Source organism: Lontra canadensis, unplaced genomic scaffold, assembly GCF_010015895.1.
Source record: "Lontra canadensis isolate GAN:19392208 unplaced genomic scaffold, GSC_riverotter_1.0 scaffold1, whole genome shotgun sequence".
In the NCBI taxonomy this organism is placed as follows: domain Eukaryota; kingdom Metazoa; phylum Chordata; class Mammalia; order Carnivora; family Mustelidae; genus Lontra; species Lontra canadensis.
This window is the reverse complement of record NW_022630995.1, coordinates 123,240,248-123,262,601: the sequence shown is the minus strand read 5'-3', so window position 1 is coordinate 123,262,601 and position 22,354 is coordinate 123,240,248. Positions and strand designations below refer to the sequence as shown.

The following is a 22,354-nucleotide window of genomic DNA, read 5'->3' as shown; positions in this document are numbered from 1 at the left end:
AGATTTCTATATGTACTGCTGCAGGAGGATTGTCCTCCCCCCCACCCCAAGAGATAAAGAAGATGATGCATTTAGAAGTGAAGATAAAGCAAATGTGGGAAAATGTTCACAATTATTGAATTCTAGTAAAGAGTATTTAGGTATCCATCACACAATTCTTGCAACTTTAGTGTAAGTTTGCACTTTTATTTTTTATTCTTTTAAAGATTTTTTTTTTAAATTTATTTGAGAGAGAGAGAGAGAGAGGAGGAGGAGGAGGAGGGGGGGGGACAGAGGGAGAGCAACAAAGAATCCAAATGGACTCTGCACTGATCGAGAAGCCCGACAGTGGCTTGATGTGGGGCTCCATCTCTCGAGCCTGAGATCATGCCTGGGCAGATACTAAGAGTGGGATGCTTAACCACCAGACACCCCAGTTTGTCCTTTTAAAAATAAAAGGTTGGAAAAAATTACACTGATTTTCTAATGTTAATGTGCGTCGTGAAGAAAGGCTGGGAAAACTTTCTATACATTCACAATATTTATTGACTGCCTTCTACCTGCTAGGCATTTTTCCAAAGTTGGATAGATAAGCAAACCAAATAGACAAAGAGCCCTGCTTTTGTGGACTTCTATTCTCTTTCCTCATGTCTGAGCTCCCTCCTCTGTTACATGGGTGAGGGTGGGGATGGCAATAGAGTTAGACTTGGTGATGTCTATCGCGAGGTCCCTTTCTACACTAAATGCTGTCATTTAAGATGCATGAATTTATTTGTGTTGAATAAATGTGATACAGTGGCTAATTTTTTTTTCAATTAGTGTTTTAGAAAAGATTACAGTGCATTGAATACAAAAACACTAACTCATAACACTTACACACAAGGTGTAACAGAAAAATAGCCATATCACTTCTGCTTTTTCTATTATTACCAACCAAAGCAAGACACCAGCAGAGTATTTACTGAAAATATGCTAAGTTGTGGGTTCGCTTTGGTTTTTCTTCCCCAAATTATTAAGAAAAAATATCTATTTCTAATAAAAGAAAAAGTATTCTTCACCTTCTCTTCCTTTGCAGATCCTGTACTCTTTTCCAAATCTGTCTAAATATAAAATGAAAAAAAAATGGATCCCTATTAATGGTTATGCACTGTCCTAAACAAAATATAAAATACAGAGTTTTTTAAAATTTTTATTTTTTAAATTTCTTTTCAGTGTATCAGAATTCATTGTTTATGCACCACACCCAGTGCTCCATGCAATACATGCCCTCCTTAATACTCACCACCAGTCTCACCCAACCTCCCACCTCCCTCCCCTCCAAAACCCTCAGATTGTTTTTCAGAGTCCACAGTCTCTCATGCTTTGTCTCCCCCTCCAATTCCCTCCAACTCCCTTCTCCTCTCCATCTCCCCGTGTCCTCCGTGTTATTTCTTATGCTCCACAAATAAGTGAAACCATATGATAACTGACTCTCTCTGCTTGATTTATTTCACTCAGGATAATCTCTTCCAGTCCCGTCCATGTTGCTACAAAAGTTGGGTATTCATTCTTTCTGATGGATGCATAATACTCCATTGTGTATATGGACCACATCTTCCTTATCCATTCTTATCCAACCATCTTGGTTCTTTCCACAGTTTGGTGACCGTGGCCATTGCTGCTATGAACACTGGGGTACAGACGGCCCTTTTTTTCACTACATCTGTATCTTTGGGGTAAATACCCAATTGTGCAATTGCAGGGTCATAGGGAAGCTCTATTTTTAATTTCTTAAGGAATCTCCACACTATTTTCCAAAATGGCTGCACTAACTTGCATTCCCACCAACAGTGTAAGAGGGTTCCCCTTTCTCCACATCCTTTCCAACACACGTTGTTTACTGTCTTGTTAATTTTGGCCATTCTAACTGGTGTAAGGTGGTATCTCAATGTGGTTTTGATTTGAATCTCGGTGATGGCTACTGATGATGAACATTTTTTCATGTGTCTGAGAGCCATTTGTATGTCTTCATTGGAGAAGTGTCTGTTCATATCTTCCGCCCACTTTTTTGACATGATTATCTGTTTTGTGTGTGTTGAGTTTGAGAAGTTCTTTATAGATCCTGGATATCAGCCTTTTGTCTGTAGTATCATATGCGAATATCTTCTCCCATTCTGTGGGTTGCCTCTTTGTTTTGTTGACTGTTTCCTTTGCTGTGCAGAAGCTTTTGATCTTGATGAAGTTCCCAAAATTCATTTTCACTTTTGTTTCCTTTGCCTTTGGAGACATATCTTGAAAGAAGTCACTGTGGCTGATATTGAAGAGGTTACTGCCTATGTTCTCCTCTAGGATTCTGATGGATTCCTGCATCACATTGAGATCTTTTATCCATTTTGAATTTATCTTTGTGTATGGTGTAAGAGAATGGTTGAGTTTCATTCTTTTACATATAGCTGTCCATTTTTCCCAGCACCATTTATTAAAGAGACCATCTTTTCTCCACTGTATATAAAATACAGAGTTTTAATTCATAGCTAAATTTAAAAGTAATATCCAAATGAGGTGCAATCAAAAATGGAGGCTCTCACTGCTAGGATAAATGAGGCAGAAGAAAGAATTAGCGATATAGAAGACCAAATGACAGAGAATAAGGAAGCTGAACAAAAGAGGGACAAACAACTACTGGACCACGAGGGCAGAATTCGAGAGATAAGTGACACCATAAGACGAAACAACATTAGAATAATTGGGATTCCAGAAGAAGAAGAAAGAGAGAGGGGAGCAGAAGGTATATTGGAGAGAATTATTGGAGAGAATTTCCCCAATATGGCAAAAGGAACAAGCATCAAAATCCAGGAGGTTCAGAGAACCCCCCTCAAAATCAATAAGAATAGGTCCACACCCTGTCACCTAATAGTCAAATTTACAAGTCTTAGTGACAAAGAGAAAATCCTGAAAGCAGCCCGGGAGAAGAAGTCTGTAACATACAATGGTAAAAATATTAGATTGGCAGCAGACTTATCCACAGAGACCTGGCAGGCCAGAAAGAGCTGGCATGATATATTCAGAGTACTAAACGAGAAAAACATGCAGCCAAGAATACTATATCCAGCTAGGCTATCATTGAAAATAGAAGGAGAGATTAAAAGCTTCCAGGACAAACAAAAACTGAAAGAATTTGCAAACACCAAGCCAGCTCTACAGGAAATATTGAAAGGGGTCCTCTAAGCAAAGAGAGAACCTAAAAGTAGTAGATCAGAAAGGAACAGAAACAATATACAATAGCAGTCACCTTACAGGCAATACAATGGCACTAAATTCATATCTCTCAATAGTTACCCTGAATGTTAATGGGCCAAATATAATTTTAAAATAACTTTAGATATAGGCCAGTTCAATAGGATCAACATTTTTATGAAAAACACATGAATTTTTTTTAAAAAAATAGAATTTATAGGAAATATTTGAAAAAGACACATTTGTGTGTTTATATAATTGATACTGGGCCAGAATATACTTCTCTAGACATTGAATAAAATTCTTAATGTGGTTTATGTTCTGGATTCAAATTCAGGGTAAGATGAGAGATTTTGTGTTTTTTTTTTCCCCTCTTCTCCATTCTCTTTAATCACACTCTTTGCATTTATCAGTGATCATGAGTAACTTTTCTGCCATTGATGCTACTTGTGCTATGACAATTCAGAACTCTCTAGATCCTCAATGCATTTGGTCTGCCATTTAATGTCCCACATTTGTGTGTGTACATGCTGTGGGGTGGTGTCAGAAGGGATCTGAAAATCTATCTTTTTTTCCAAATGTACTCGTTAGGCAAATCAAGTGCAAGCAGCCCAGAAAGTAGGAGGGAGGAAAGTGGGAGCAGCTGTATTTTTAATGAGATCCCTCAGAGATTTAAGGAAATTCAGGTGAGGCAGAAGAAATAAGGGATAACTGTGGAAAGGATCCTTGGCTTCGATTTCAATCAAACAAGTACGAACAGGGCAGATGAGTGGGAGATTTTCTCACTAGACAGAGAAAATGGAATTTGTTTACCAGAATTGCTAATAGAGTGGGGGAGATGGTGACATAATTGTAAGCTGAAGAGAGAAGGAGAAAAGAAAGCAGCAGTGAAGAGTTCATCTTAAACTGGGGAAGAGATGAGGATCAGCGCCTGACTATGAGTATAAGCAGGAGCAAATACTTTCATCGTTTTTATTTTTTTTAATTAATTAATTATTTTCATTATGTTATGTTAGTCACCATACAGTGCTTCATTAGTTTTTGATGTAATGTTCCATGCTTCATTGTTTGCGTATAACACCCAGTGCTCCATGCAATCCATGCCCTGCTTAATACCCATCACTGGGCTAACACATCCCCCCACCTCCCACCCCTCTGAAATGCTCAGTTTGCTTCTCAGTATCCAGAGTCTCTCATGGTTCACCTCCCTTTCTGATTCCCCCACTCTTCATTATTCCCTTCCTTCTCCTAATGTTCTCCATGTTATTCCTTATGTTCCAGGTGTAAGTGAAACCGTATGATAATTGTCTTTCTCTGCTTGACTTATTTCACTCAGCATAATCCCCTCCAATTCCATCTATGTCAATGCAAATGATGGATATTCATCTTTTCTGATGGCTGAGGAATATTCCATTGTACATATGGATCACATCTTCCTTATCCATCCATCTGTTGAAGGGCATCTCAGCTCTTTCCATAGATTGGCGACCGTGGCCATTGCTGCTATGAACACTGGGGTACAGATGGCCCTTCTTTTCACTACATCTGTATCTTTGGGGTAAATACCCAGTCGTGCAATTGCAAGGTCATAGGGTAGCTTATTTTTTAATTTCTTAAGGAATCTCCACACTGTTTTCCAAAATGGCTGCACCAACTTGCATTCCCACCAACAGTGTAAGAGGGTTCCCTTTTCTCCACATCCTCTCCAACATTTGTTGTTTCCTGTCTTGTTGATTTTGGCCATTCTAACCGTGTAAGGTGGTATCTCAATGTGGTTTTGATATGATTTCCCTGATGGCTAATGATGATGAACATTTTTTTCATGTGTCTGTTAGCCATTTGTATGTCTTCTCTGGAGAAGGGTCAGTTCATGTCTTCTGTCCATTTTTTGACTCAATTACTTCTTTTTTGGGTGTTGAGTTTGAGGAGTTCTTTATAGATCTTGGATACCAGCCCTTTGTCGTTAGTGTCAGTTGCAAATGACACTGCCAATGTAAATGATACCTTCATGATTTTTAAATGTCCTGGAAGAGAGGGACGAGTTTGAGCAAATACAAAAGAACTTTTCTTCTTTATTAAGTAAAAGACTCCCCCCCCCCCAAAAAAAAGGATAAGTCTGCCTGCTTGCCTTCATTTCTGTTTCATTCTTTTTTTTTTTTTTTCCTCTCTCTCTCTCTAATGTACAAAGGCATCATGGAGGAAGTTAACTAAAGGTATGGGCACCAAGAAAGTAGAAATGAAGTGGAAGTGAAAATGTAAAGAAACTTTAAGAAAATTGGTAATTATTTCCAAGCCTTGGTTAAATCATGAAGCAGATAAAATATAGCTTTGGAAAACTGTCTTTCTCTTGATTTTATTTCCCTCATCCCCACTGCCCCCAACACAGGAATCCCTCTCCCTTCCTTCTTCATTATTGTTCTCCACCTGACCTGTTCTTCCTGGACTGGCCCCCCGTCCTACAAGTCTATTCCTTTCTTGAATCAGCTAATGACTCTGTCCGGTGTGATGCATAAACAATGAATTTTGGAACACTGAAAAAAAACTAAATTAAATTAAATTTTTAAAAATCTGAAACAGTGGATAACTGAAAATTAGGCCTACTTAGCACTCTAATCTGTTATCTCGTTCATCTGCGAGCTCCCCAGCAGCTCTGGAGAGATGGTAAGATGAAGAAACGAGTCAGAATGGGAAGGGAAGGTGATTAGGTAGGTCAGCTGTTATTACTTTCAGGAATAACCAAATTTTAAAATACTTTAGCTGAATAACCAAATTTTAAAATACTCCCAAAGAAGAGCTCTTTAACAGAGAAATCTATGCATCATGAGATTGACCCTCTTCCTGAAATCTTTAATTTGTTGGGGAAGCCACTCCAGGACTTGAAATTTTTTAGTTTGCTTCCATATAACTCTAGTTTTAACTTATAGTACTGAGTTTGCAAGGAAATGTGTATAAAATATATCTAATCATGTTAATGGTCAGTGTTGTAAAACACACTATGGCAACTGAAAGGCTCCCAGAGACACATGCAGTTCCTCCGTTGTGTCAACAGGTGGTGCCACTATACACAATCGTGTATTTTCCAGTTAATTTTTAAAATAACAAATTCTAGGAATTTCTCAAAAATGTGAACAAATAATTGGCCTTTGTGTTTTATTGAATTTGTATGCTTCTGGCAATCATTACTTCTGGAGGAGAGATTTTCTAATGTCTTATTTTGTCATTTTCACTGATTACTATTTCTGTTTAAAACAGCTTCATTTGTATACAAAGTAACTTCAACCAGAAAACGGTATCTTTACCTCCCAAATTTCATTTCAACTGCATTTTGATTCAGAGTGGTATATATAGAGAGAGAAATAAAAGCAAAGGCGATTCTCATCCAGGTGCATCACTAGGCAGTTCAGGGGTAGTTCTAAAACCACAGATATCTGTCAGGATTCTCTCTTCCATTCTGAGAAAACGATTTCCAAATTATATTTTTTGGTTTCACTCTGAGATGGCTTCTCAACAGTCCATAAATACCCATAACCTGTTCTGCCAGCATTTTTGGTTTGCAGATTATGCATTTAATGAGACAAAACATAGCAACACAAACATTTAAATTGCCCCCATGTTTTACAACCTCAAGTGCTGTATTTTATATAAAGGCCACAAAATGAATTTGGTTATTGGTGAAAATTGGATATACCCTAAGGACTCTGCATGCTGAACTTGAGGATGGAGCAGACTGGGAAACCAAAAGCATCTGCTGAGAAAGGTGGGTAAGGAGTCAACTTCTCAGAACAGTTAACATGTTCATTCCTACAGGCTGGACATTAGCCAAGGGAAAGGGGAATTTTTTTTTTTTTTTCCATTTGAGAAGCCTGATTTCCAATATTACTTGGATATGAGTAACACAGTTTTTGTTACATAGGAAAGAAGCAATTTGTATGAGGGAGTCAAGCAAAAATAGTTTTAAAATATTGCTATGTGCTAGAATCTATTTTTTGGTTTTATTTTTTTTCAGGTTTTTTTGTGTGTGTTTTTGGGTTTTTTTGGGGGGGGGTTCTATTTATCATGTGCCTACAAGTTTTATTTTTAAAATACAGCAAAACATGTTTGACGTTCCTCAAAATGCTTCTCTAAAGATCAGTGTTCAATGCAAGGGCCACTTGGCATAATTACGTAGCGTTTACTTCAGTCAGGAAAGTAAGACGTTTCTTTGTTTTGCCTGCCTGCAAAGCCATTTATTAAACCAATTTTAACCTTCCTCATGGTAATATTTCACCTTGTTTCATTCATGTACGATAATAATTATTTACAAAACTCTTTTAAAACCTTAGCAAATGATTAAGAATATGCCAGTAAAACCAAAGCAATTGTCAAGGAGTAGATGTATATTAAACAAGCTGATTTTCAATAGATAAGCCTGAAACATATTTTTCAGGGTAATTCTTGCAAACAGAAATACTTTGGTTGGCCAGTTACTGGTCACTAGATTACTCTTCCCCTTCTAACAGCTTTGGGTTCTATACTAGGAAGGGTACCAGATGCCCAGAGACTTTGTCCTTCAGTAGGTCAATCCTTCATGTTTGTAACTAATGGCTAAGTAATACACGAAATAACATTGTTAAATTTATTTTGCTAGGGAATAATAATAACAACAGCTTTTCTTATATTTCTGGTTTTGCTGAGGGACAGTGTCTGTTACTTCATACATACATTACCTAATTCAATATTAAAAACAACGGAATGTGGGAATATTACAAAATTATCTTCTAAACTCGAGCTAATCAGATGAATACAAAATTTCCTGCTAAGTGTATAGTCTGTAAAATAATCATAATATAATTTGTATTTCTGTCCTAACACTCTGCAAATGAAATGGAGTCTCTTAGAAAACATTTATAGGTATCTTTTATATATCATGATGTAAGCTCAGCTAATTGATGTGACCTATGAAGAATTAAATCATGATTTAATGATAAGCCACACTTGAAACCTTTTAGAAATAAATTGATGCTGATCAAACGACAGAAATAATGCTTCTTGAAGCAAAAAAAATATAAAAGTCAATTCATTTAATTATGGCATTTGTGAGACCATTAAGAACTCAATGTTTAAAAATCCCTTACTATTTTGCCACTTGCCGAGTCACTACTAAATTAGCAGAATAACAAAAATAGCTAAAAAAACTGGGTACTTAGCATGGTTCAGATGATGTACAAAGCCAGCCCCAAGTATTATCTTATTTAATACTCACAACAAACTCATGAAGCGAAGACTGTTCTCCCATCCGATGGAAGAGGAGCCATGTATTAGAAAGATTAAGGAACTTGGCACAGTGTAGACCAGGAACCTGGTATTTCTGTTTCAAAAACCATCTCATTCTCTGAGCTGTTTGCAGCCTTCTTTCAGCAAAGAAATTCTCCATGTCTTCTACAGAAAATAAAAACAAGAGAAACCAACAGAAAATTCAGAATATGTTATATATTGCCAGGTAAAAATATGGTCTACCTTTATCAGTCCTTACCAATCAATATAAATAAACGTGAGTTAATTGATTATTGATAGTTTGGAAAGAATTCACTTTCTCAAGAGTCTGAAGATAGACTGCTTCACTGATGACACAACTTTAAATATTCCAGACTAAATTAGCCAGCTGAAGTAAAATAGACGTGTTTTGAAGCCTATGGAGCTACAGAAGATCAGCCTCACAATACATTACTGTAGGACCCAAATTAATTGAAGGTCAGGTTGCCTTTTAACCCCACTTATTACCCTTTGCCCCACTTATTAGCTTCGTTGTGCTCATGACATCTAAGGGACCTTGTGATTCTTCAACGAGAAACTGTATTTTATTTATTCATTTATTTATTTTTAACATTTTATTTGTTTATTTGAGAGAAAGCGCACATTCACGGGTCACTCAAGTGGCAGGGGAGAGGCAGAGAGGGAGAAACAGACTCCCTGCTGAACAAGGGAGACCAACTGCATCCCAGGACTCTGGGATCTTGAGCTGAGCTGATGGCAGACTTCAGGTCTGTTTCTCAGGTCCGCCGAGAAATTGTATTCCAAAAATGAGAACTAATTTTTTGAAGATTATGAGTTGCAAGCCACCCATTCGATCAGACCCATGCTATCAATTCTACTTCCTGATACCTAAAGAAACCAAGGTGGATTTTGAATATTGATGTATTCCAACCTAAAAGGGGTAACCTGTTTGAACTTGTTAGAGTTGTGTTTCTCACAGATAGCATTAAGGTTTCTGACTCATTACTTTTGTTTGGTTCAATATTTTGGTAAACTTAAGGACTCCTGGAAAAGATAAAGCTATGCCTTTCAAAGAAACCGCTGCCCTCTCCCACTGATCGAAAGAAGTTTGACCATGACTTTGCCATCTCCACTTCCTTTCACGGGGTGCACAACATCGTTCGCAACCAGAGCAAAATTCGCAAGCTGATCTGGTTGGTGGTAGTCTTGGGCTCAGTCTCACTCGTCGTATGGCAGATCTACAGTCGCTTGGTCAACTACTTCACATGGCCCACCACGACGTCAATAGAGGTTCAGTATGTCCAAAAGATTGACTTCCCAGCTGTGACGTTTTGCAATTTAAACAGGTAAAAATTCTTCTTTAAGTAGTAATAAGTATCTACAACTTTGCTCATATAACCTTTCTTGTATCACTGACGATAGAGTTTTATCATGTGATAGTTAATGTACCTAAACCCATCAGGTTCTTAAATTATACCTAAAAACCCAAATATAGAAGGGTAAAGAAGCTTATTCGGTTGCTTCTTTCTTTTATTCTTTCTTTCTGTAATTATTTACTAGACATCACACCAAACCCTGTGGCTAGATCAATGTAGAAGTCTGGATCCTTGCACTTAAAGAGTTTGTTAATTAGCAAAAAAGGAGAGAAGCATATACAGTCCCAATGCAACATGTATGGTTGTTGCTCTGAAAGCACAAGGGACAGGCTGTGCCCAGGGTGTCATGGAAGTCCAAGTATCAAGGATGCCCTAGACATGTGCTTAATGGCAGTTTCTAGGTGGAGATGAGGAAGAACCTGAAGAGAGAACCATGGTACAAAAGTAATTTGGAGACAGGGAATGTTCCAGTGCATTTGTGATTAGACCCTTAATATAACAGAGGCAGACCAGCTTCACAGACCTGGGACCTGTGCAGTCACACAGGGCCCTGAGCTCAGGGCACTTGGCATAATGCTCTGCTATTCTTGAGTCCTTAACTACAACTCCCTCCAGAAAATAGCAATAACAACTCCCTCCAGAAAATAGACTAAGTCTCCTGTATGAGCGTAGCTGTTCCCCTTGAGGCCTTCCAGAGAAAACCCTATATTTGCCTATGGATGAGCCTGAAATGTCACATGTAGGATTTTTTTTGCGGGGGGGTGATTTCCTAGAACCACCCCTGATCAATCTTCTGAGCTTCAACTTTTGTATGTATAAATTATAACTATATAATATTATCTACACATGTTTGCTGTTACATTAGATGAGATAATATATACACAATTTTGTCTCATTCCTGGGATCTTCCTCAGACAGGTGTTCCATATGTATTGGATATTATAGCACATTTGTGTGACTGCTAGGTAAGTGTCAAGATGTGTATCAAGGTCCCAAAGAGTAAAAGCAAATCAACCGGATTTTCAGTACTATTGCCTATGTTAAATGGTTTGTGTTCTAATACAAGCAAAGATTAGTGGAAGAAATCTGTTATTAAAATAAAACGTATATACTATTTTGAGAATGGTAGTATGAGGAATTTCACAGATCTTCTCTTTAGAGAAACAATCATCACTGGTAAAATTTTTTTTTGGAAAAAAATTTTTTTTTGGAAAAAAAAATCATTAAGGGGTAAATCTTCAAAATATCAAGAACTCCTATACCTCAAAAACAAACAAACAAAAATCCCCATAAAACTTAATGACCCAATTTAAAAATGTACTAAGGATTAGAATAGACATTTCTTCAGAGAAGATATACAAATGGCCAGCAGATGTATGAAAAAAAATTCTCAATGTCACTAAACATTAGAGAAATGCAAACAAATACCACAATTAGATACCACCTGTCAGGATGGCTATTATTAAAACAGACAAACAAATAAAAAACAAACAACCAAAAACCAAAATCAACAACAAAAACAAAGACAGCAAATGTGGGTGAGGATGTGAAGAAACTGTAATCTTCATACACTGTTGGTGGGAATGCACAAGGGAGAGCCCACTATGGAAAACAGTGCAGAGGCTTCTCAAAGAATTAAAAATAGATTTACCGTATAATCCAACAATTTCACGTCTAAGTATACATCCAAAAGAATTTAAAACAAGATATCAAAGAGATACTAACATTCCCATACTGATTGCAATAGTATTCATAATACCTAAAATGGGGAAACAATCTAAATGCTCATTGATAGGTAAGTGGATAAACAAAAATGTGTTATGTGCATACACTGATACATTATTTAGCCTTAAAGAAGAAGGAAGTTCTGCAATAAGAAACAGCATGGATACACCTTGAGGACACTATGCTAAATGAAATCAGCCAGTCACAGAAGGGCAAATGCTACATGATTCCACTTTTGCGATGTATCTGAAATAATCAAATTCATAGAACCAAAGAGTAGAATGGTGATTGCCAAGGACTGAGGGAAAGGGAACGGAAATGGGGAGTTAGAAATCATTATGCATAAAGTTTATATGACTGTAAAAGATGAAGAAGCTTTAGAGACATGCTGGGCAACATTGTACCTATAATCAACAATACTGTTTTTTTACACTTAGATTTGTTAAGAGAGTAGATTTCATGTTCCGTGTTCCTACCACATGAAAGAAAGAAGAAAGTTTTTTTTTTTTAATTACATAAAAAGCTTCTGCACAGCAAAGGAAACAATCAACAAAACAAAGAGGCAACCCACAGAATGGGAGAAGATATTCACAAATGACACTACAGACAAAGGACTGATATCCAAGATCTATAAAGAACTCCTCAAACTCAACACTCAAAAAACAGATAATCACATAAAAAAATGGACAGAAGACATGAATGGACACTTCTCCACAGAAGACATACAAATGGCTACTAGACACATGAAAAAAATGTTCATTCATCAAAACACATTGAGAGAACCACCTTACACCAGTTAGAATGTCAAAAATTAACAAGACAGTAAACAACATGTGTGGGAGAGGATGTGGAGAAAGGGGAACCTTCTTTTGCTGCTGGTGGGAATGCAAGTTGGTGCAGCCACTTTGGAAAACAGTGTGGAGATTCCTTAAGAAATTAAAAACAGAGCTACCCTATGACTCTGCAATTATATGACTGGGTACTTACCCCAAAGATATAGATGTAGTGAAAAGAAGGGCCACCTGTACCCCAATGTTCACAGCAGCAATGGCCACAGTCACCAAACAGTGGAAAGAGCCAAGATGCCCTACTATAGCTTTTCTCAATTCAGAAAGTCCTAGCAAGGGCTCAAACACCTTGTGTCTAACGCCAAGCTTCATCCTAATCAGAAATATGTGCATGACAAAGCAAGAAAAATTTAAGGAGACTTGATTAATTCTTAGAGTCTTTTCTGAAGTAAGGTATAATTTAATTGTGTATGGGTCTATTAAAAGCCCTGAGTTTAACAGACACCAGAATGCATTATTATAGGCTAGGATTTGATGGGTGACTGGTAAAAAGTCTTTCATAAATGGGAAAATCACAATTGTGAATGCAGCCTCTTTTTGAACCTTAGGTGAAAGTTGAAGATCTGGAAATTTATTCCCTTAAAATTGTCTGTGCACGTGTATCCTCAGGTCTATATACATCCCAGTTTGAAGACCATTATTCTAAACTGCATTTCCTCCAATTCACATGAGAGAAAGTAAGGTGTACAGTTGCAGTTTCCTTAAAGTTACTAGTTAGGGACTGAAAAAGATGTCTGCTGTTTGCTCCTAATGTCTGTACTCTTGCTAAACTACCTTATTAGCAGGAATCAATACCTGAGTTGAGGAAATTTTGCCAAGGGATCTCAGATTATTAGGAAGGATTTAATTTTTTTTTAAATTTTATTTATTTATTTGACAGAGAGAGACACAGAGAGGGGGAACACAAGCAGGGGAAGTGGGAGAGGGAGAAGCAGGGGAAGTGGGAGAGGGAGAAGCAGGATTCCCACTGAGCAGGGAGCCTGGTGCAGGCCTCAGTCATAGGACCTTGGGATCATGACCTGAGCCAAAGGCAGACGCCCAAGAACTGAGCCACCCAGGTGCCCAGGAAGGGTTTACTTTTTACCATGGGTACCAGGGGGCCAGTGCAATGTATATGACAGCCTAGAGTAGATAATTTTTGTAACATTCCCCTCCTTTATATAACAAAATTATTTTCAGTTACAATATGAAATTAAACATACAGCAATAATGGCCTATATGTATTTGTTCTAAATTTTTAATTAAGTAAATATAGTACAAAAATAGGAAAGAAATAATGCACTGATAATTTTTAACATTAATGTATTTTTGAAATAAAAAGAAAGACCTTTATTTTGGATCTGTCAGTGTGATGAATAATTATAGCACTGTAGCTTCCATTTTTCAGGCTTTTGCAAATTTATCAATGGTTTCATCAAAATTGCCTTTTTTATATATTCTTGTTCAATATTCAACACAGCTGGACTTGTTGGTATTGTTTCATTCACATTTGACTGAAAAATACTTACGAATTTTAAGCCTGAAAATTTCTTTCCCACAAAACAATGACTTGAACTCATCAGGATATATTTGCCAGAGATTTATAAAAATCACACCTCACAATACATTCCAGGAATTTCAAGACTGCTATTGGTTTTGTTCCTGTGGGACCTATTCTACTGATTCTCAGATGTTCCTGTGTCAAACATGTTCACTAAACGATTTTCAACATAAAATTAATCACGATTTCCATTATATTATATTTGGGGGAAAAACACACCTCTGAAATTTGTTTTCTTCTACTAAACACAGAAATAAAATAAATAAAGAATAAAACCAGAAATAATGATGGGATAGAGTGAATACGGATGTTATTTGAGCTATTGTATTAGAATGAGTAACTTGAGTTCTGTTTATCTTCAGAGTAGTCACTGTGCTTCTTTGTTTATTCCAAACCTACTGCTTAAATATGAGGTAAGGGATTTTAAAGGTTTTATTTATTTATTTGACAGATAAAGAGAGCACAAGTAGGCAGAGTGGCAGGCAGAGGGAGAGGGAGAAGCAGGCTCCCTGCTGAGCAGGGACGCAAATGCAGGCTGGATTCCAGGACTCTGGGATCATGACCTGAGCTGAAGGCAGCTGCTTAACTGACTGAGCCACACAGGGGCCCCAGGGATTTTAAATAAAAGATAAAATCATGACTCTTATGCAAATAGGAAATGGACACATGTCAAAGATTTTATTTTCACAGAGTACTGTAAGATACTTAAATTTTCTCGTAGGAGAATCCAAGCAACATTCTTCTTTATTTTTCCTCTCCATAAAATGATCTGCAAAATATACATTTCTTGCTAACACATGCTAGACTTAGATCAGTTTTGGTGGGATCCAATGAAGGTCTGAGTCAAGCATCAATTTGGACATCAGATGAAATGTATGCATTTGGGTCACAAAATCTAGGGATGTGTAGTTAGAGGCATTAACACATGCATTCATTAACTGGCTATCACTTATTAACTTATTGAAACAAAGCAACACATTCTTATTACTATTTTCTTAGCCTCTTACCAGTGTATGTTAAATAAAAGAGCAAGGCAAACTCTAACTAAGCAAGATTTCTAAAAGAATAGACTTGGGCAGATTTAGAAATTTGGATTTAAGTCAAAAATACACTCAGAGCAAGACACTTTGGTGTTACACTGAACGATATGTCTCATATTTTTTTTTTACTTCCTTTGTTCCAAATATTGTTAGCTTTATCCATTAACTCTAGTTCATCGCCTAGATCACCCTCATGGTCTCAACTATTATGGTGTAATAAAGTTTTTTTTAAAGAAAACATTCCATGCTCATGGATCAGAAGAATAAACATTGTTAAAATGTCTATGCTGCCCAGAGCAATGTGTACTTTCAACACCATCCCAATCAAAATACCAACGGTTTTTTTTTCAAAAAGCTGGAACAAACAATCCTAAAATTTATATGGAACTAGATAAGACCCCAAATCTCCAAGGAAATGTTGAAAAAGAAAAATAAAGCTGAAGCCATCACATTGCCTGATTTCAAGCTATATTACAAAGCTGTGATCACCAAGACAGCATGGTGCTGGCACAAAAACAGACATATAAACCAACAGAACAGAATAGAGAGCCCAGATATAGACTCTCAATTCTATTGTCAACTAATCTTTGACAAAGCAGGAAAAAATATCCAATGGAAGAAAGACAATCTCTTCAATAAATGGTGCTGGGAAAACTGGACAGCCACATGCAGAAGAATGACACTGGGCCATTCTCTTACACCATACACAAAGATAAACTGAAAATGGAAGAAAGACCTCAATGTGAGACAGGAATCCATTAAAATCCTAGAGGAGAGCATAAGCAGTAACAACTTAGACGTTGGCCACAGCAAATTCTTTCAAGACACATCTCCAAAGGCAAGGGAAACAAAAGTGAAAATGAACTTTTGGTACTTCATCAAGATCAAAAGCTTCTTCACAGCAAAGGAAACAGTCAACAAAACAAAGAGACAACCCACAGAATGGGAGAAGATACTCGCAAATGACACTACAGACAAAGGGCTGATACCCAAGATCTATAAAGAACTTCTCAAACTCATCATCCAAAAAACAGATAGTCAAGTCGAAAAATGGGCAGAAGACATGAGTAGACACTTCTCCAAAGAAGACATACAAATGGTTAACAGACAGGAAAAAATGTTCATCATCATTAGCCATCAGGGAGAGTCAAATCAAAACCATACTGAGATACCACCTTATACCAATTAGAATACCAAAAATCAACAAGGCAAGAACCAACAAATGTTGGAGAAGTTGTGGAGAAAGGGGAACTTTCTTATACTATTGGTGGGAATGCAAATTGATGCAGTCATTTTGGAAAACAGTGTGGAGGTTCCTCAAAAAATTGAAAATAGAGCCTATGACCCTGCAATTGCACTACTGAGTATTTACCCCAAAGATACAGATGTAGTGAAAAGAAGGGCCATATGAACCCCAATGTTCATAATATCAATGGCCACAATATCCAATATGTGGAAAGAGCAGATCCTTGGCATAGTGTCATCATTCAGAGAGATGGAAAGCTGAGGGAAGTTCAAGGTCCATCCCTCAATTAGGGCTACCACTGTGATCCCCCTCCCAAATAGCTTGCAAATGTAGACTGTTAACCCCTCAAAGATTACTAGGAACACTGCTGACCAAGAAAAGCAAGGTTTTTGGGTATACTCTTATCAGGTAGAATACCACCATAGGTTAATAGTGTCTATAAGGAAAGGGGAAGTCAGAGGAGGATATGCATAGGAATCTAGAACCTGGGCTGGTGGATTTAAGATGGGCCTTCAAGGCTCAAAGCTGGTTAAGTAAGAGATTCTACTCAGACCTGACGGTGAAAATAGTTTCTCACCTCTAAAAGCATGTATGATGCTGGTTTGGGTGTGTTTTTTTATTTTCCATGTTTTGTTTTATGTATACTCTACCTTGACTGAGAAAGGGTTTAATGTGGCTTATAGGAGAAAGCAAAATTACATGAAAGATAATAGAAAGTGAAGATAAAATATAAAATCTGGGACAGAAAGGAAGTCCAGGAGTGAGGTCACATTTACACAAACCCAGTGCCACATGGCTCTGTGTACTTAGCAAGAGAGAATACACTCCTCGTTCTATGCTTTCTACCAACAAATTTGAACGAAGAGTGTTTGTCCAGTTTCAAGGTTTATAATACCCAAAATATGAAAATGTTAATCATATTTTGGAAAGGATATGGTGTATGCAAATAAACAACTATACACAAGGCAATGTGGAAATTGCTCAGCGAAAGAAGGGAATCACAGATTACTTATTGTAGTTAGGGCGAATAGATTCCTTCTCCTTTAATTGCCAGGAAAATACTTGGACAGTGATGGGGGGCATTAATTTCATGAATGTTTACATAACTTACACTATATTCCAGACACGCTTCTAAATGGTTTAAGAAAAATAACTTGACCATCAAAATAACATTTTGAGGTAGGCTTTTAACTAACCGTGATTTTACAAGTGAGAAAACTGAGTCACAGTGAGATGAAGTCACTCATTGGCTGTAACAATCAGGGCTTCCTTGGAGAAAAAGAGCCCTATGAGTGACACAGAATAAATTTAGTATAAGGATTAAGTCCACTACACGCTGGGGTTGATTAAGCAGTCTTTGTAAGTCTCTTGCCTCTGTTTCTGGTGTTGGGCTTGAAATCAGCAAGATCAGGAGTCAGAAAGGAAAACAGATCTGAAGCGAAGGAAGAAATAGGAACTAGGAAGGTTAGGAAGGTGTGTCTCTCTTCTTCGCCACCCCTGATCTCGGTAGGGTAAGCCACCTGGAGGATGAACTGGCACCTTCTCCAGGTCACACTCTGATTTGATCCGGGAGTTGAAGAAGCCGAAGGAAGCCGGAAGAGCTCCAGTCCTGGCTGCTGCCCCATATCAACAAGTTGAGTCAGGAGATGTACCGCAAAGTACGTCTGAGGCTGAAGTTCTTACTCTACTATTGTAACCAGATATACACAAGGAAGATGTTGGAAAATAATTCCAACATAACCGCTTTGGCAGAGTACAAAGCCACAGTGACAGAGCTGGGATTCGAACCCGGGAAATCTGGCTCCTGAGTCTATATTCTTAGCAACTTTACATTTCCACTTCTTTCTTCATGTTGGGTCTTGAAGATCCATTAGGATGTATCCAGATCTAGGTCTGTAAAGTCTTCTAGGTAATTGAAATGACAAGTACAAGTGCAAGGCAGATTTCAGATGTGGCAAAGACCTCTTAGGAATTCAGCTTTCCCTGAATGTATTATATGAATGAAGGAGAACGTAACTTTAGATAAGCTGGAAAAGCTGATAGGGTCCAGATATTTGGTGTCTGTCCTCTAGACAATAGACAGTCTTTGCTATTCTAAATATTGCCTTTATTTTCCTGCTAATAGGTTCCAAACAGAAGCTGCAGCCAAATTTGGTATTATTTTTTTCTTATGGAATATTGTCTACAAAGTTCTCCATCTTCAGGAAATCAGGTCCAATTACACTGGCTTTAAGGATGCTATTGATTTTCTCGCAAGTCATCAAAACTTCAGCATTACAGAGTTTGTTAAAAAAAATGGTTTTTATCTCAACAGTAGCACACTGTTGGAATGTGACTTTTTTGGAAAGCCATGTGGCCCACAGGTAACAATTTGATATTTCTTCAAATATCATCAACATAATAAACTACTGCACTGTACTGTTTCACACGGAGATGAAGTTTACTTCCACAGAGAATCAATCAAAATTTGCTGAAAGAGGCTATTTCATTAGTTCAGCCTTATGACATCATGGGGTATGGAATACACATGAAACATACTTCTTTTTCCAAGTGGTTAGGTAAAAATAGCTAGAGAACAGAAATCTTTGATTAACTTTGTTGCAGGATAATCTCCAAAAAAAATGAATGCAAGGTAATATTTTAATATTACCCATTCTTCAATAACATATTCCAAGATAGCATTTTTATTATCATTAAGGAACCAACATTCAGATTTTTTTTTCGTTGATGACTGTAGAAAGCATTTCATACCATTTGACTGTGCAAATTACATATATTTCTCTAATCACTCATAACATCCTATTTTTGTCTTTTATGTAATTAGTCTACATTTCAGAGAAAGTGTTGGATATCCCTGGAAACTATTAGTGAAGGGATATGTAGGGACTCTGACACCATGTTTCTAGTAGGAGCAGTTCTGTAACAGGTGTTGCTGGGTGATTCCAAGTAAATTTCACAAATTCATGATTCTGAGACACAATTCCTTATTCTTCTGGTAGGCTTCCTTAGCGCACAGACCAAAAAAAACTCCTGACAGACATCTGACTGAGATGAAGCCCTTTTCAAACTCTTAGTGTAGAGAAGAATTTCTCCTATGCTGCTTGTTATTTACTAAACAACATGTTCAAACTTGTCACCAAGAAAGTTTGTATTCAACATGTATTAGACAGGAATTTTTCAGGTGCAACTTACAGAAACCCACCTCTGGAAACAAAAGAGTAGAAAGAATGCATCAGGTTAATTAACAGGGAACTCTAGAGAGTAGGACTGGCTTCAGAATAGGCTCAACCAAGACACTTTGACAATATCATTAACATTCTCTCTCTCTTTCTATCTCGTGACTCACGTTGGTTTTTTCCCCCTGTGTGAATTCTCTTCACAGAGCCATGATGATTGCTGACAAACCTCACCTCTCATTATCATATGTTAACACTCCAGTATCCTCTTAATAATTCCATCCAAGACTGATTAGCTTTGTGTAGGACACATGTCAGTTCCTAAACCAGTTACTGAAGTGAGGGAATAGGGTATTCAGATTGGCCCAGTTTTTATCATATGGGTGCCTATGTGGTATTGGCATTTGGAGGATGTCAATGGTGGTGGCAGGGGGAACCCTCAAAGAGCCTTCTCCCTAGGTAAGAATACATGCTTCCATGAATCCTTACTAAACACAGAACAAATAATTTTTAAAAACATGTTTATTTACATAAAAAATCTCAGATAATAACATATAGATTGACACAGGCATATTAAAAAAAAAAAACCTGTTAATGAACACAAACCAGAATCACCACATTCCCTCTTCTTTCTGATATTTTTGCATTCTCATTTAGACATCTGATTTTTTTTTAAGTTAGAACAACTTCAACTTCAAAAGTCATCAAAATACCTAACTAATTACATTTCATTTGGTTCGTTTTCATATTGAGGACTTTGCACATGTCTTCACTGAATATGGAAATTGTTTTACTTTTAATTATGGTGAAAATATTCAAGCAAAGGAAAAAGTGAGTGTCTCTGGAAGAGGCTTAAGCTTGCTCTTCAATGTCAATCAGGTACTGAATTTTCTTAAACCTTGCCAGGCGTCAAGACAAATAAGAATGTGCAGAGGTTTCAAAAGATTTGATCAAAATATTTTGCCCTGTCATATTGGTCCCACAGTTGGTATTATTTCAGTTTTTGTTAACCTAGCCTGGAGTCCCATGGATGCAAATATTGACATAGAGATTAAAAAATTAAAATTTAGAGGCATAATCTGGACATTTTAAACTATACTACTGACCATCATTTTCGTGGCTCCAGAAATGTTCATACCACAAAATAAGGAAGCCAGAAGTTTCTCAGCCACAATGTATATAGTTAATTTAAAATGACTTTATGTATTTTAAGAATATTTTTAGAAAGGCTTTTATGTAAAAAAGGTAACATGTTTTAGAAAGAAGTCATGCATGCACATTTGACAAACCATGGAATCTATAGTCCAAAGGATGACTAAAAAAATACTCATTGTATAAAGAATGCTGTATAAATTAACTGCCTAACCCTAGTTTCTACAAATTTGTAATTGGTCCAAGAAGTCTTTAAGTGTTTAGGCCTGAGAGGCAGATGTCCAGACACCTGAGGAATACAGTGGTTGTTAGCTTTCAAAGGGTACTTGGTGTAGCTCACCTCCAAGAGTAATTCTTATGTTGTATCTTACACAACTGTTTTTAGTATTATACACTCAGAGATATTCTGCTTCATTTTTATGGTTTTATATATGAAGATTCTGAAATGCTGATAAATTAGGCATCCAAAGTTATATGATTAATGTGAAGTTGAGAAGTAAACCTGGTTTCCCCAAATCCCATTAAACTATCCTACCTCTCAATCCAAATGAATAAGGCCATGGGCTAATTTCAAAGAGTTTTTCTTTAAGGCATGTTTCATAACTTCCTCTTGTATTCCACTCAAGACACTTTTTTCCTAACACAGTACTGCAACAGTATAGTGCATAAATATATATGTGTATGGTGTGTGTGTGTGTGTGTGTGCATATATATATACACACACATATATATAGTCTTATCTATAATATGTATATATATTTTTACTTGTACTTATATTTTATTTATATTTGCAGGACATTTAAATACTAGCCATATAGTCTGTTTAGATATTATATTATGAATTTTACAAGCTAGAATTTCCCAAATATTTTTAGAATGCAATTAAAATCTACAAACGCAAAGTAATATTCCATAAGTAAATGGCTCTTAAATACTTACCCACACTAGCCAGTTGCGTGTTTCTTAGAGAGTCATAACAGACTGAGGAGAAACAGGGTCCTGAGCTACAAATAGAATATTAAGCATGTTTATTAAGTGTAATTACATATGCAGTTGATCCATTCACAAAAAAAAGTCATCATATTCCCAAACCCTTTCTTTCGCCTTATAATCTGAAATTATAACTACAGAGAGTCCCTGACTTAACAATGTCTCAACTTATAATTTTTCAACCTTACAAATGGTGCAAAAGGGATATGCATGCAGTCGAAGTCATACTTCAAATTTTGAATTTGGATCTTTTCTTGGTCTAATGATATGTGGGACCATCTCTTATGATGTTGGGCTGAGGCAGCTCTCAGCTAGCCATGCCATCACCAGTGTAAGTAACTGATACACTGGCAATCATACTACACCCACAGAACCATTCTGGTTCTCGCTTTTGGTTCCATATGCAATAAATTACATAAGATGTTCAACATTCTACTAAAAAATAGGTTTTGTGTTAGATGACTTTGCCCAGCTCTGGGCTAAAGTGAGTGCTCTACACATGTTTAAGATAGATTAGGCTAAGCTAGATATTCTGTAAATTAGGTGTTTTCAATGCATTTTTGGTTTATGATATTTCTTCTTTACAGTGAGCTTATCAGTATGTAACCTCACTGTAAGTCAAGGAAGATCTTTGATAACAAGATACCACAAGTTTAGGGTTCATTTTTTTTTCATCTAGCCTAGGATTTATTGACGAGCATTGGTGTTAAAAACATAGTGTATGTCTTCACTCTTGGGGGAAATGAATTTCAATTTTAAAGAAGGCCAGAGATTTTAACTGCAAGAAGAAGAAAGGAGCCAAATGATTTTCTA

General features: G+C 36.9%; 1 protein-coding gene across 1 annotated transcript in view; it reads left to right on the top strand.

The window, feature by feature from the left end:
• The first annotated feature begins 6,867 nt into the window (after window positions 1-6,867).
• Window positions 6,868-22,354, top strand: part of ASIC5 (acid sensing ion channel subunit family member 5) — a 29,651-nt gene continuing 14,164 nt past the window's right edge. Inside the window, exons 1-4 of the mRNA XM_032874896.1 lie at window positions 6,868-6,952; window positions 9,488-9,794; window positions 18,349-18,586; window positions 20,153-20,278. Coding sequence (XP_032730787.1) covers window positions 6,898-6,952; window positions 9,488-9,794; window positions 18,349-18,586; window positions 20,153-20,278 — 726 coding nt within the window. The 5' untranslated portion in view covers window positions 6,868-6,897. The remainder of the gene's footprint in view (window positions 6,953-9,487; window positions 9,795-18,348; window positions 18,587-20,152; window positions 20,279-22,354) is intronic.